General features: G+C 42.7%; 1 protein-coding gene across 2 annotated transcripts in view; it reads right to left on the bottom strand.

The window, feature by feature from the left end:
• Nucleotides 1–289: 289 nt before the first annotated feature.
• Nucleotides 290–13,336, bottom strand: part of FLRT2 (fibronectin leucine rich transmembrane protein 2) — a 121,613-nt gene continuing 108,566 nt past the window's right edge. For both annotated transcript variants that reach the window (XM_060261326.1, XM_060261327.1), the window contains exon 2: nt 290–3,380. In XM_060261326.1, coding sequence (XP_060117309.1) covers nt 970–2,955 — 1,986 coding nt within the window. In that variant the 5' untranslated portion in view covers nt 2,956–3,380 and the 3' untranslated portion in view covers nt 290–969. The remainder of the gene's footprint in view (nt 3,381–13,336) is intronic.

The raw sequence follows: 13,336 nt of genomic DNA on the forward strand, positions 1-13,336 counted from the left end.
TAAGTAATTCAATTAGGTGGGAATAGATGTGAAATTGAGAAACAGCAAAGGGAAAACTTTCATTGACTTTAATGCATTTTGGATTACACTTTCGGTTATTAGAATATCAATATTGCTTGTGACTCTGGCCAACATATCATCTCTACTTGGACTATTGGAACCAATTGCGCTCATTAATTTGGCCAGACTGGGGCTACAGAAATGTGCTTTTAAGAGAAAATAGAAATGAAGGTTCTTGATGGGAGCTGAGAATCCTCATTATAAAAGCTGGTCTGATATTTTTTCCAAGAAAAAAAATCCCAATTTTGATGAGAATTTGAAAGCCTTGAAATTTTTTACCAGCTTATGTGAAGAAGGATAACAGCATAAGGGACAGTGCTTGATGTCCCAGAGTCCCTCATTTCCCCTTCTGTTTTGGTACCACAATGTACAAAGTCAGGTAAAAGTGACCAACACAGTTTTAACATGACTTACTCTAATTTTATGAACCACATTATAGTTTTAAGTCATATACCTCCTTTCATTTAGTCTAGTTTAGGCATTCCTAAAGATTCACCTTTGAATGTGAACTTATCTTGTAAGCTAACAGAAGGTGTAAGAACCAACTTCCCTTGGGCAGCTCCAAAAGCAAAAGTGGTTAATGTTTGAAGAATGAGGCATTCTTTTCTTTTGCCATGGCATTGGGTTCTTATTGTACAACCCTGTACAGTACTTCAGCAATATATTTTTTTAAAGATTTAAAAAGCAAAGAGTTACAAAACTGTTTGCAATTAACTTGAAATAGAAAAGATAGCACTTTTTTTTTAAATCCCATTATATAGTACACCATATAAATTACAGAGTATTCAAATGCACAAACGCATCTGTGTAACATTTATCAAATGTAATTTGTGTGTGTGTGTGAGTAGGTTTATTCTGTTTCCTCCAAGTTTTTGCTTCTAGTTGGTGGGGTCTTGCCATCCCTCATTATCACGTATGGCAGTGTTCCAGGTCTGAGACACCACTGTTGCAATATCGCATATTATTAGGGATGTGGCAGTCTGTGTAGTTAATGCCCCCATTTGGGGTATAAATGGGCTGCAGTCTGAAATCTCCTTTAAGGAGTTGATCATTATTTAAGGAGACAATCTGAAAGCTGGTTTCTGTCATCTCCAGGATGGAGTTATCCTTCTTGGTCCCCGCCTCACAGTAGTCATCTTTCCGTCGTCCCCTGTTGTATTTCCACTTCTGAGAGGTGTAGCGCCCTTTTTTGTGCATATGCCAGCAGAAGATGCTGAGCAGAACCACCAGCACGAACACTACTGCCCCCCCAATCAAGCCTGCCAACAGAAATGGGGAGCCAATGCTATGGGATGTCGTTTGCTCATGGCTGGAAGCGGTGTTGCTTCCATTGCTTAGTAGGGAAGCACCGGTGGTACCTTCAGAACAGACAGTGTCCTCACCAGTTCGGTAATTATTAAAATCATCCAAGGGAACCAAACAAATCCGATAAGTGGATTTGGGCTCTAGATTTGTCAAGCTTATGTTTTGCCCCTCATCATGAACTATCCGTTCCTGAATAATGCCTCCTTCCAGACTGTGACCCATTTTAACCCAGGTAAGTTTGTATGACATTACGTAATAAAGGGTCTGCCAGCTAACTTGAATGCAAGTGTCATTCACAATATGTATGGAGAGCTGAAATCGTTCAAAGATGGGAGAGGTCACTTTTTCTCCAATGTCCCTCTCAGGCACAGTGGGAAGTGTGGATACAGTAGGGGTCAGAGGGGTGTATTTGTTACTTGGGGTTAGGATTGATGAAGTAGGGGCAACTGTAGTTGGCAAAAATATAGTGGGAGCTTGGGTAACCAACGACAAATCAGGGGTGGTTGTGGGGCATGATAACATATTCATGTTGAGTTCCCTGACAGCCATACCTCGGACATGTTCTGGTCCCTGACACATGAATCCACGAACATTGATGGAGGATGGAATTAACTTGAGCCATTCAGTAACCCATTTAATACTGCAATCACATAGCCAGGGATTATTCCTTGCCGTGAGTTGCTTCAGGTTGCGAAGGTTGTCAAAGACACCTTTGGACAGCATCCGAAGCTGATTGTTGGAAATATCAAGTCGCTCCAGTTGGTGGAGGTTGGAAAAGGCTGAAAGTGGTATGTGTGATATCTGGTTATCCTGTAGATAAAGCCTCAGTAGATTTGTACCTGGGAGTTCAGGGGGAGGGTATGTTAGTGAATTCCGTACTATAGAGAATTCCTTGAGTTTGGATAAGTGGCTGAAAGTGCCATCTGCGATTCCTTTGTTGGTAAGGAGGTTGCCATCCACTATAAGACGCTCCAAGCTTGTGAGATTCTGGAAGGCCATGTCTGATATGATGGCAATTCGATTTTCATCAACTCGTAGTTCTTGTAAGTCCACTGGAAGGCCAACTGGTACACTGCTCAAGTGGTTCTTGGACAAGAAAAGAAGCTTGAGGCTAACAGCTTCTCGGAATGCTCCATCCTCAACCCCTACAGTAGAGATGGAATTGTCATCCAGGTGCAACTCTTCCAGTTTCAACAACTGTGCTAGAGCAGCCCGAGAAATAGTCTGGATGTTGTTTTCCTGCAGATGGAGAACCCTAACATTCTTCGGCAGATTCATAGGGAACTCATCCAACTGGTTGCCATACAGGTAGACAGTGTGCACAGACTGGACATTGTGCAGCTCTGCAGGAAACCCAGCATTATTAATTTGGTTATTGTGGAGGTAGAGTACGGTTACACCCTCCGGTATTCCAAGAGGCACTGAGGTCAAGCTTCGTTCATTACAATAGACAAAGTTTCGGTCACAGCGGCACACACTTGGACAGGCCAGAACTTTGGAAAACTGCAAGTAGAGCCCCAGGGAAAACACAAGCCATGACTTCAAGAAAGCAACCCTGTCCATGGACCACATTCTAGTCCACAGGCCCATTTCTAACTCAAAAAAACTCCCACAAAAATATTTTTAAAAGGAAAATAAAATACTAGCAAAAAATAAAAGAAAAAGGCAAATAGGTTTTGTATTTGCTTTTCGTGTGCAGGTGAGAGGTGGCGTTCTAGAGGCTAAGTGTAAAATAATCCTTGTATAATTGGACTGCCTACCACTCTGGCTTGAAAATGTGCTGTCTCCTTAGCCAGGTTTACACACTCTGCTGTCTCTCTCCATTTATGCCAAATGGTAAGGAAACTGTGTCTTCTGCAGTTGGCCAATAGTCAAGGTAAGGTTCCAATCGCTGACCGAAGACAGAATGGCCAGATTAGAACTTTCTTTCACTGTTGCCTGGGTGGCAACAACGCACTCAGTTTCCTTCTGTCTGCAAGGCATTCATTTCAGCTTGAAGCTGGATTTCATGAAATCTGTGAAGAGAAAGGAAAGAAATTATGAGGCACTGTTACCTGACAAACATCCTGTGTACAAAAAGCCACTACATCTATGTAATCATATTGTACATAATTCTGAGTTGCTCCCTCTTGCTCTCCTCCCCTTCAGCTTTAAAAACAACAGGAAAAAATCAACATGGAGAGCAGCTTGGATGATTCATTCCCATGCTGCTGATAAGACAATGGTTACAATTTATAGAAAGATGAAATAGTTATCCTAGACTACCTCGGCATCATGAGAGCTGGGAACAATGGGATTTCGCGTTTGCATACCATGTTTTAGGAGTGTGTGATTTTCTTTGGTCTAAGCAGGTCTTTGCCTGAATCTTCTAGGTAGTTTACCAAAGGTCAGAAGAGCATCTTCTCTGGTGGTCTTTACAAACATAATGCAGCTCTGTTTCAGAGGACTTTTCACTGGGGTTTTATTAGACACTGGTAAATATTGTTTGACAAGTAGATCTGTTTTATTTTACTGGCTGTTTTAGCCTTGATAACATACTGATGTTTAAGGCTCCTTTTTGGTACAGAACCTGTGAAAGAGTTCTGGGAGCCTAGACAGTGTTTGCCACAGAGCATATTTCCTCTTCTGCTTCAACTGGTCTTTGCGCATACGGAAGTTTCAAGTGGAAGAGGAGGCATACTTGCTGACAAAGACATCTAGGGTGCCCAGAACTAGGATCCAAGCCTTTGGGATGAGAAGTGGGATATAAATAGTTTAAATAAATAAATACACGTGGGCAGTACGCATTGTGCACTGGAGAACTAAGAAGGGTTTTTTTAACTTTTTATTTTTGAATGTGAAATTTTAATACATTTAGAACAAGGAATAGATTTGAGTCCAGTGCTAAGGCTGCCGACCTCCAGGTGGTACCTGGAGATCTGCTATTACAATTGATCTCTAGGTGACCAACTAGGATTGCCAAGAAATATCTGGGGACTTTGGGGGTTAAGCTAGGAGACTTTAGGGGGTGGAGTCAGGAGACATTGCGGGCAAAGCCAGGAGCAAGGGTGTGACAAGCATAATTGAACTCCAAGGGAGTTCTGGCCATCACATTTAAAGGGACAGCACACCTTTTTAAATGCCTTCCTTCCATAGGAAATAATGAAGGATAGGGGCACCTTCTTTTGGGGCTCATAGAATTGGACCCCCTGGTCCATCGTTTTGAAACTTGGAGGGTATTTTGGGGAGAGGCGCTAAATGCTATACTGAAAATTTGGTGCCTCTACCTCAAAAAACAGCCCCTCCTGAGCCCCCGATACTGCCAGATCAATTCCCCATTATACCCTATGAGAATCAATCTCCACACAGGGAATAATGAAGTGCCCAGCAGACATTTCCATCCCCCCCCCCCCTGTTTCTGGCAACTCTGAAGCGAGGGATTGGCATCTCTACTCACGAGTTGCTGCCAACTTCTTCAAAGTAACACAGATACACCATCCCAAGAGGAAGCCTTTCCAATCGGAGACTGAAGCCTCCAGAGATGGAAAGTCACCTCTGGAGGCTGTGGGGGGAGGGGCTTCTCCCTGCCAGCCAGCTGACTGGGGGCGGGAAGGAGCCTGGGAAAGCAGGAGAACCCCCGCTGGGACCTGGGAATTGGCAAGCCTATGACCAACATAGGTTTCCCTGGAGAAAAGAGCTGCTTTGGAGGGTGGACTCTAGGGCACTGCATCCTGCTGAAGTCTCTCCCCTCCTCAGGCTCCACCCCCAAAATCTCCAGGTATTTTCCACCCCAGAGCAGGAACCCCTAAGAAGCAAGCACCTTAGAGACCATGTCTTCTTTTCAGATCTCACGAAGGAAGTGTTGATTCTTAAAAGTTTATGCCTTGAAAATCTGGTTGGTCTCTAAGGTTGCAATTGAATCTAGCTCTTCTAAGGTGCTAGTGGATCTTTAATCTAGCACAGCTACGCTCCTGAAACAGAAATAGGACCTACTATGCAAAGGCATGGGTCTTTGCATTATTGTAAAAATGGAACGTAAGATCTTACATATTAAATACTGGGTTTGATATGCAGACAGACGCTTGTCATAGTGATCAGCTCGGTTTATTAGTGATTTTAGTAAGATCATACATGCAATACTCAGGCCTCAACCTGGTTATATACACCAAAACTCCTCCCACTCCCCAAACTATTGGAGGGTTTGAACTTCCCTCTGGCTCCCCATTGGCTGCCAGCAACTGCAAGTCCAATCAGCAGGCAGACTCCAGAATCCTGGTGGTCTATTGTCCTGAAACTCCAAGCTTCGCTATGGTTTCTGGAGAACAAGTCCGGGCATGCCTACACGGAGCTGCTACAGCAATGTGCTAACAAACCCTGAACATGACATAACAGTTAAGTATTTGTCAACAATACACTGTATTGTCATATAACAAAATATTGTTTTAATGAACATGTGATAAAACTATCAATACATATTTGTGGTATATGCCATATGTGGCATTCCACTTCCACACCTTTCTGCACCTGTCTTCTTGACCTCTTCCTCCTCCTAAACTGCTTGGAGAGAGAGGAGAGAAGGGCTAGATAATTTGCACTTCATCACCTGAAAGCAAGACCCCTCCCCCTCCCTGAACAGCAATGAGGAATACCATTAGCTCCCTCTGATGCAGGGGAGGAAGCAATGCCTTAATGATCTCAGCAGTCACTGAAACCAGCCCCCAACAGTTTGCCTAGCACCAAGAAAAAAGGGAAAACACAATACATTACTACTGATGGGGTCAATGGAAAAAGATAAGACAATGAAATGAGTATGCAAACCTCCCAAGAGAAGGGTATCATGCTGATAAAACATAATTAATTATAGAAATGACAGAACTGTTTTTATTAAGACATTCAACCTAAACCTTTGGAAATCATTGGCTTCTATGTCTCTTCATGATGTCCTGTCATGCTGTCTGTTATATCTTAATTGTTATAATCCTGCACAGAATTAAACCACATCCCACTAACATGAACTCAGTGAGAGCTAACTATGAGCATAGGGTTGCCAATCCCCAGGTGGGGGCAGGGGATCCCCCGGTTTGGAGGCCCTCCCCCCACTTCAGGGTCGTCAGAAAGTGGGGGGAGGGGAGAGAAATGTCTGCTGGGAACTCTGTTATTCCCTATGGAGATTTATTCCCATAGAAAATCATGGAGAATTGATCTGCGGGTATCTGGGGCTCTGGGAGGGCTGTTTTTTGAAGTAGAGGCACCAAATTTTCAGTATAGCATCTAGTGCCTCTCCCCAAAATACTCACCAAGTTTCAAAAAGATTGGACTAGGGTTCCAATTCTATGAGCCCCTATCCTTCATTATTTCCTATGGAAAGAAGGAATTGAAAAGGTGTGCTGTCCCTTTCAATGTGATGGCCAGAACTCCCTTTGGAGTTCAATTATGCTTGTCACAGCCTTGATCTTGGCTCCACCCCTAATGTCACCTGGCTCCACCCCCAAAGTCCCCAGATATTTCTTGAATTGGACTTGGCAACCCTATATGAGCAGGACTACAACTGTTGGGACTGATCAAACAAGATTACAGTGCAGAGCTAAGAGCTGACAGACCAGGATAAAAATCCTTGGTAAACCCTGAAACTCATTGTGACCTTGGGTCAAATCTCTTTCACTTTGTCACAGTCTAATCTACCTCTCAGGATTGTTATGAGGATAAAATTGAGAGAACTATGTATACAGCTCTCTAGTAAAGAGTAAAAACAAAAAAACATCTAGATTCATGTGGTTTTTGTGCTTTTTCTACATCAAAGGTTTATTTTTCTCACATATAAACTTAATAACATTTGAATAAGTTTTTAATTTTGTTCTCTCCCTCTGGCATACTTTATTATTTAGTGCCTTACAGAATGCTGAATTCCATTGGTTATGAAAGATCTTACGCTTTATGATTAACTTTTTTTTTTTTAAGGTTAATGCTGCTATTACTTTCATTTCCATACATTTATTTTAAGTTATGGGATTAGTTTTTCCTACTGTTTCTTATTTGATATAGGAAAGTAGTGAAAGAAGAAAATGTATCACTTTCTCCCCATACATGTATTAAAATGTTACAACTGAAAAGGGCTTGTATCAAATGATGGGGGGGGGGCACTTAGCAAAACAAAGTGATATTTTCAAAAGAAAAATCTGTCTCTTTTCAGTAGTATCAGTGGCATCTATCTTTTAGATCAATATACAAAACTGCATGTGGATACAGGGCCAGAGCAAAATCTAACGGCAAATACATTTCTCATGTCCAGTGCACAATATATTTGGAACTGCTGCCTTTGAAGATTCCGGGTGGACTTGGAATGTCATTCGGTGCAGCCAGGAGAACAAACTGCTTGAACCTCCCCAGGAGAAAGTGTTACATGCAAAGATGACTGATTCTATCCAAAGAGTTCATCAAGAACTGACCCCAAGTGCTGTAAGAGCTGGATCCAAACATGTTAGATCAAAAAATGTCTTATGCTCTCTTATTAAGCCTTCAAATGGAACATTTGATTCTTGCTCAAACTGTGTGCCCCAGAGCTCCTTGAGACACAGAAGGATTAGCTAATGCTCTGCTCAAGGCTTTGCTTTCTTACAAGCCTCCTTTACAGAGGAGCGGCTCCTTTTCAATTATGTAAAATGGTGTGATGCTGTAGAGAAGCCTGGTGGGCAGGATTGTATTATAATGCAGGTCCTGTGTGTCAGTTTATCTTCTTTTAATATGACCAGACTTTCTTACAAGTCATGCTACTTAGATTAACTATAACAACAACAACAGCAGCAACAACAATAATAAGGGGTTCAGTTTAGGACTATGTTAAATAAATAGGACTTCAGTGTTAAAAAATAGTAGCTGCCCATCTCCTTACCACAACACTGTCTGTAAAGGATATGGAAACATCAGAAAGGAGCCTTAAGAAGAGTTGTCAACTCCAATTTGGAAAGTTCTTGGAGATTCTGGGGTTCAAACATGAGGAGGGCAGGTTTTGGGGAGCCTTCAGCAGGTATAATGCCATGGAATCCACCCTCCAAAACAGTCAAGGGGGGGGGGGGGGTAAAGCATTTGCTTGTTTGTTTTCACCTCATTTTTCTCCCCAATGGGGATCCAAAGTGGCTTACAACATTCTCTACTCCTCCATTTTATCCTCACAGCAACCCCATGAGTTAGATTAGGCTGAGAGTGTGACTGGCCAGATTAATTCAGATCTGACTGGAGGATTAGGCAGGATGGATAATGGCCCATAAACAGATATCTGGAAGGGATCGAAAAACTATCCTGCTTGAGTTCTGTGCACTCACCAGGTTCTTACAGTTCAACCTATTCAACTTAGACCACAACAGATACCTTACAGAATTTTCATGAATACAACCTTGTCTGGTCAATGTGACAGCTCACGTGGGTTACAGAAGTTAAACCATTGGAAAGGTCTGAAAACACATCTCATTCCACCTATGAAACATGAAGGTTATGTGGAAAGAAGGAGCTGTAATTTCTGTGTATTGATAAATTCTTCAAATGAAAGTGATATGTGCTAGGGATCTTTGGTTAGTTACTCATCAGCCTTCTGCATTCTCTTTTCTTAATTCCACTTTAGAGCCCTCTGACTCACTGCTCTCTATGACATAACACATCGACCTTTCTGTCCATCAGCTTGTGTCTTTCTCTGATTTAAAATCCTCTATGAACTCCAATTTTCCACAAAGCCTCTCCTAAGGAAGTTGGGTTCATTTAGCCAGGCTCAAGGTTGACTCAGTCTTCCATCCTTCCAAGGTAAGTAAAATGAGTATCCAGCTTGCTGGGGGTAAAGTGTAGATGATTGGGAAGGCAATGGCAAACCACCCCATGGGTTGGTAACGACTCAGTGCTTGCCCAGGGGACTACCTTTACCTTTACTAAGGCACCAAAGGCTTGCTGTTACTAATAAACTTCTTGATCAGAGAGTCATTGGTCATAAAATAGCAACAGAATTCAAGCAGATTTTTCATGTCATAAGGGAAAGGTGCATTTTAATTATTCCTAGTGCCCCAAATACAAAGCTTCAGTTAGCAGTTATCTTCCCAGTGATCTCTCTCTCTTTTTGTCATAAATCTTCTAAAAAGTTCCTCTAATTCATTTTCTTTCCTTCCCCTGCCAAAGACAGTGAGCTTTTAAAATTTATTAATTCATGGATTCTAAATCCTAGCCAGTTAATAAGCTCAAGGCTATAATATGCTATAGAAACCGATATTGTCACTCGGTGAGTGACTATTGCTGTTTGTATGAAATAACAATACAAGGTCAACTCAGAAATTTGTGACTGGAGAGCTAATGTCATTGAGAAGCTATAAAAGAAAACAATGAGGGGGGAAAGTGGATTAAAAAAAAACTTTGGCAGAAATTGCCTTTAATAGGCAGAAAGCCTTCGTCTTTCAAGGCACTGTCACACACCAGATATAGTTTGTCTTAAACTCCAAACATATGTCCATTTTCAAGGAAATATTCTATTGTAAAAGAAAGTGCCATGCAAATATGACTGGCACCCTGCTTGGTAGGAAGAAACTCAGAGAGACAATAATCAAAAGTTCAGTCATCAAAAGCTGCCCTGACAAAGCTTAGGCAAAGTCATCGAAAGCTGCCCTGACATTTTCTAGTTGAAAGAATTTGCTTGTTCAGAGTATCTTAACTATTTTTAGCCCACCTTTTGGCAAAGGAGCTCAGTATACACAACAGTCCCCTCCTCCATTTTTTCCTCCCAACAACTCTGTGAAGTTTGTTAGACTGAGGGTGTGCGACTGGCCTAAAGTCACCCAGAGAGATTCATGTCTAGGGGTGCAGCCAGTGTCAAAGTAAGCCAATGTCCCCAAAACAGCTGAAAATGGAAAATGACCACATTTCTCCTTCAAGGGTGAAGTTATTTCAGAGTAAACTCCAAATGACTTAGGTAATTTCACATGATCCAGAAAGCAGAACTTTGATACACATGTAGTCCAAGGTATTTGGTTATTTAAAACATATAGTCCAAGGCATTTGGCTATTTAAATGGGGGGGAGGGACAGTGGCTCAGTGGTAGAGCACCTGCTTGGTAAGCAGAAGGTCCCAGGTTCAATCCCTGACATCTCCAAAAAAGGGTCCAGGCAAATAGGTGTGAAAAACCTCAGTTTGAGACCCTGGAGAGCTGCTGCCAGTCTGAGTAGACAATACTGACTTTGATGGACCAAGGGTCTGATTCAGTATAAGGCAGCTTCATATGTCCATATGTCCAATGGTATCTGGATAACTTTTCCTTTAAAAGGTGGGGGAATACATTTCCAACCTCTGACCTGGGTGGCCCAGGCTAGTTTAATTTTGCCAGATCTTGGAAGTTAAGCAGGGCTGACTATGATTAGTATTTGGATTAGAGATTACTACAGAAGTCCAGGGTCATGATACAGAGGCAGGCAATAGCAAATCACTTCTGAACATCTCGTCTCCAAAACCCTATGGGGTTACCATAAGTCACTGCAACTTGATGGCACTTTCCACCACATTTCCAAACAAACTTGGTACTTCTTAATCAACCATAAATCTGGAATTGGATACACTTAGAACCCAAAACAGCTTGGATCCAGGGCCAGCCCAAGGGGGAATGGCACCCTAGGCAAATTCCTGCCCCCCCCAAGCGGGGCTGTTGCGCCCTGCCTCCCCCCGCTGCGTCTGTGGGTCCACCTCCCGCCCTTCCCTCCCTGGTCAAGTTCAGTGCCGGGGAACCAGTGCTCGAGTGCCGCACTCCCCAGCGGGCCATCTAAAGCTGCCCTTCCCTGCTGCCGCCATCGAACACCTGATAAAGACTGCAAATGTGAAAGACTCACTCAAAGTCAGTGTTGCAGAGCCGGCTGGCCACAGCAAGAAGGAAAGGGCAAGCGCTGCTGCTCCCTCCTCCCACTTCCTTCCCATCCAGGAAGTGAGAGTCAGTGGTGCTGCGTGCCCTTTCCTTCTCGCTGTGGCCAGCCGGCTGGCCCTGCAGCGCTGACTTTGAGTGAATCTTTAGCATTTGCAGTCTTTATCAGGTGTTCGGCGATGGTGGCTTTAGATGGCCCACCGGGGAGTGCAGCACTTGAGTGCCGGTTTCCTGGCACTGAACTTGACCAGGGAGGGAAGGGCGAGAGGAAGCAAACTTGGTGTTTGCCGAGGGAGGGAGGGGGGGAGCCCAATTCATCACCCCCTACCTCCTGGCGCCCTAGGCAACCATCTAGTTTGCCTAGTGGCAGGACTGGCCCTGCTTGGATCCTGTGAAGCATGCACATAAAGACATGAACATGGTTCTTTCCTGCCATCCCCCTGTCTATATAGCCACCCCCCTACTTAGGGTTCCCAGTCCCCAGATCTGGGCAGGAGATCCCCCACTTTCTGGTGGTCTTTCCTGCCCCCAAATAGTCATGTTGGACATCCCTGATGTAATGACATCACATGAAAGTGATGTCATCACATTGGGGATGTCACATGGTGACACTGGCTTTTGAGCAAAATTTTACCACAGAGTTTTGCCCTCAAACCAGAGTGCTGCTACATGACGTCCCCACCTCCTCCAGGAACACCTCTTAAATACCCCCACCTGCAAAAAGGTAGGACCTGGCAACCTTACCCCCAATACCTTTAAAACACTGATGATGGGATTTGCACAAACAAAAATGGGGCCCACAGAGATGAATTAAAATGAGTCAAAAATCCCCTCCCGTTTCCTCTTTTGTTATCACAAATTCCAGGAGGGGTGCCAGCCTTGCTCATCTTCAGTGCAGCCCTCAGACAACATGGACTGTGGCTTTTCACACGCCCACACACCCGAATACCATTCACAAAACTTTGGGAGGTCTCAAGGGGTTGTTGAGTGAAGGGGAAGGTTGGGAAAGTATTGCATGTGTGTGTGTGTTCTTCCTCTAAATTTATCCCATTACATCTCAGTGAATTGCTAATTTTAAGACTGTACATAACCAGTGTCAGCATTTTTCCTTATTGTGTTTTTTGTGACCTTATGGTAATCATTTCTTCCAGATTGTATACACAGTTCTCTCTTTCACTGAATATATTTTACTTAATTTCCAAATTGTTAGCTGTTTCTTTTCAGAATTGCTTGTGATGCTATCAATAACTAGAATTTTTTTTTCTTTCCTGGATTGCTGTTTGTACTCACATTTCATAGAGTCTTCATTTCACCTTATTTATATTCCTAAAACTTATTTTCAGAGCACTAGTGCTTGCAACGTGAACACTTCGCCCACAGTTTTCTACCTACAAGTGGCTTATTCCCCGCCTCTTAATTTTATTTTCTCCTTACAAGTAAAATGCTTTCTTCTCTTTTTGTTACAGTTTTTGTACCCTCCCTTTTCAACTGATGGTGTTTCCTCCCATATTTTTCATCCTGTGGTCTATTGCCTGTCAATTTTTTCCAGTCTTCCAGATTCAGACATTGCTTCAGTTTATGCTTTTTCACACACAATCTACACATGTTGTGATCAGTTAATAGAAGGTTTTTTTTCCAAAGGTATAAATCCATCAAATTGTCGCTTATCACAGGTGTTCTCATCTTTGTCCTGTCACCATATTTATTTCTGTACACATTCTCATATTTCTCTTCTCTGTTACAAATACTATCACCTTTAACACTCTTTAGATGTGCAGAAATGTGGATGTGCACACTCCACATTTTTTAATTTTTTTCTTTTCAAAAAAAATCTTCAAAGTGCTCAGAGTTTAGTGTTGCAAAGTCCAGGTTGGAAAAATCCTACAGATTTGGGAGTGGAGCCAGCGAAGGGACCTCAGGAGAGTATTTGTTATGGGTATCTGAAAACTAGTCTAAACTCTTCAAAATAATGTTCTCCTGATTCATATCACTCTTGACACTACTATTTCAGTTGCACCTGTTTTCCTGTCTCATTAATAGGAGAGCTCAAAATTAGAAAGCAAACCAGCTAACAAAATACCCATAAATGCCAATAATGCAGTTATTTGGATAAGG

Source organism: Heteronotia binoei, chromosome 21 (genome assembly GCF_032191835.1).
Source record: "Heteronotia binoei isolate CCM8104 ecotype False Entrance Well chromosome 21, APGP_CSIRO_Hbin_v1, whole genome shotgun sequence".
Classification (NCBI taxonomy): Eukaryota; Metazoa; Chordata; class Lepidosauria; order Squamata; family Gekkonidae; genus Heteronotia; species Heteronotia binoei.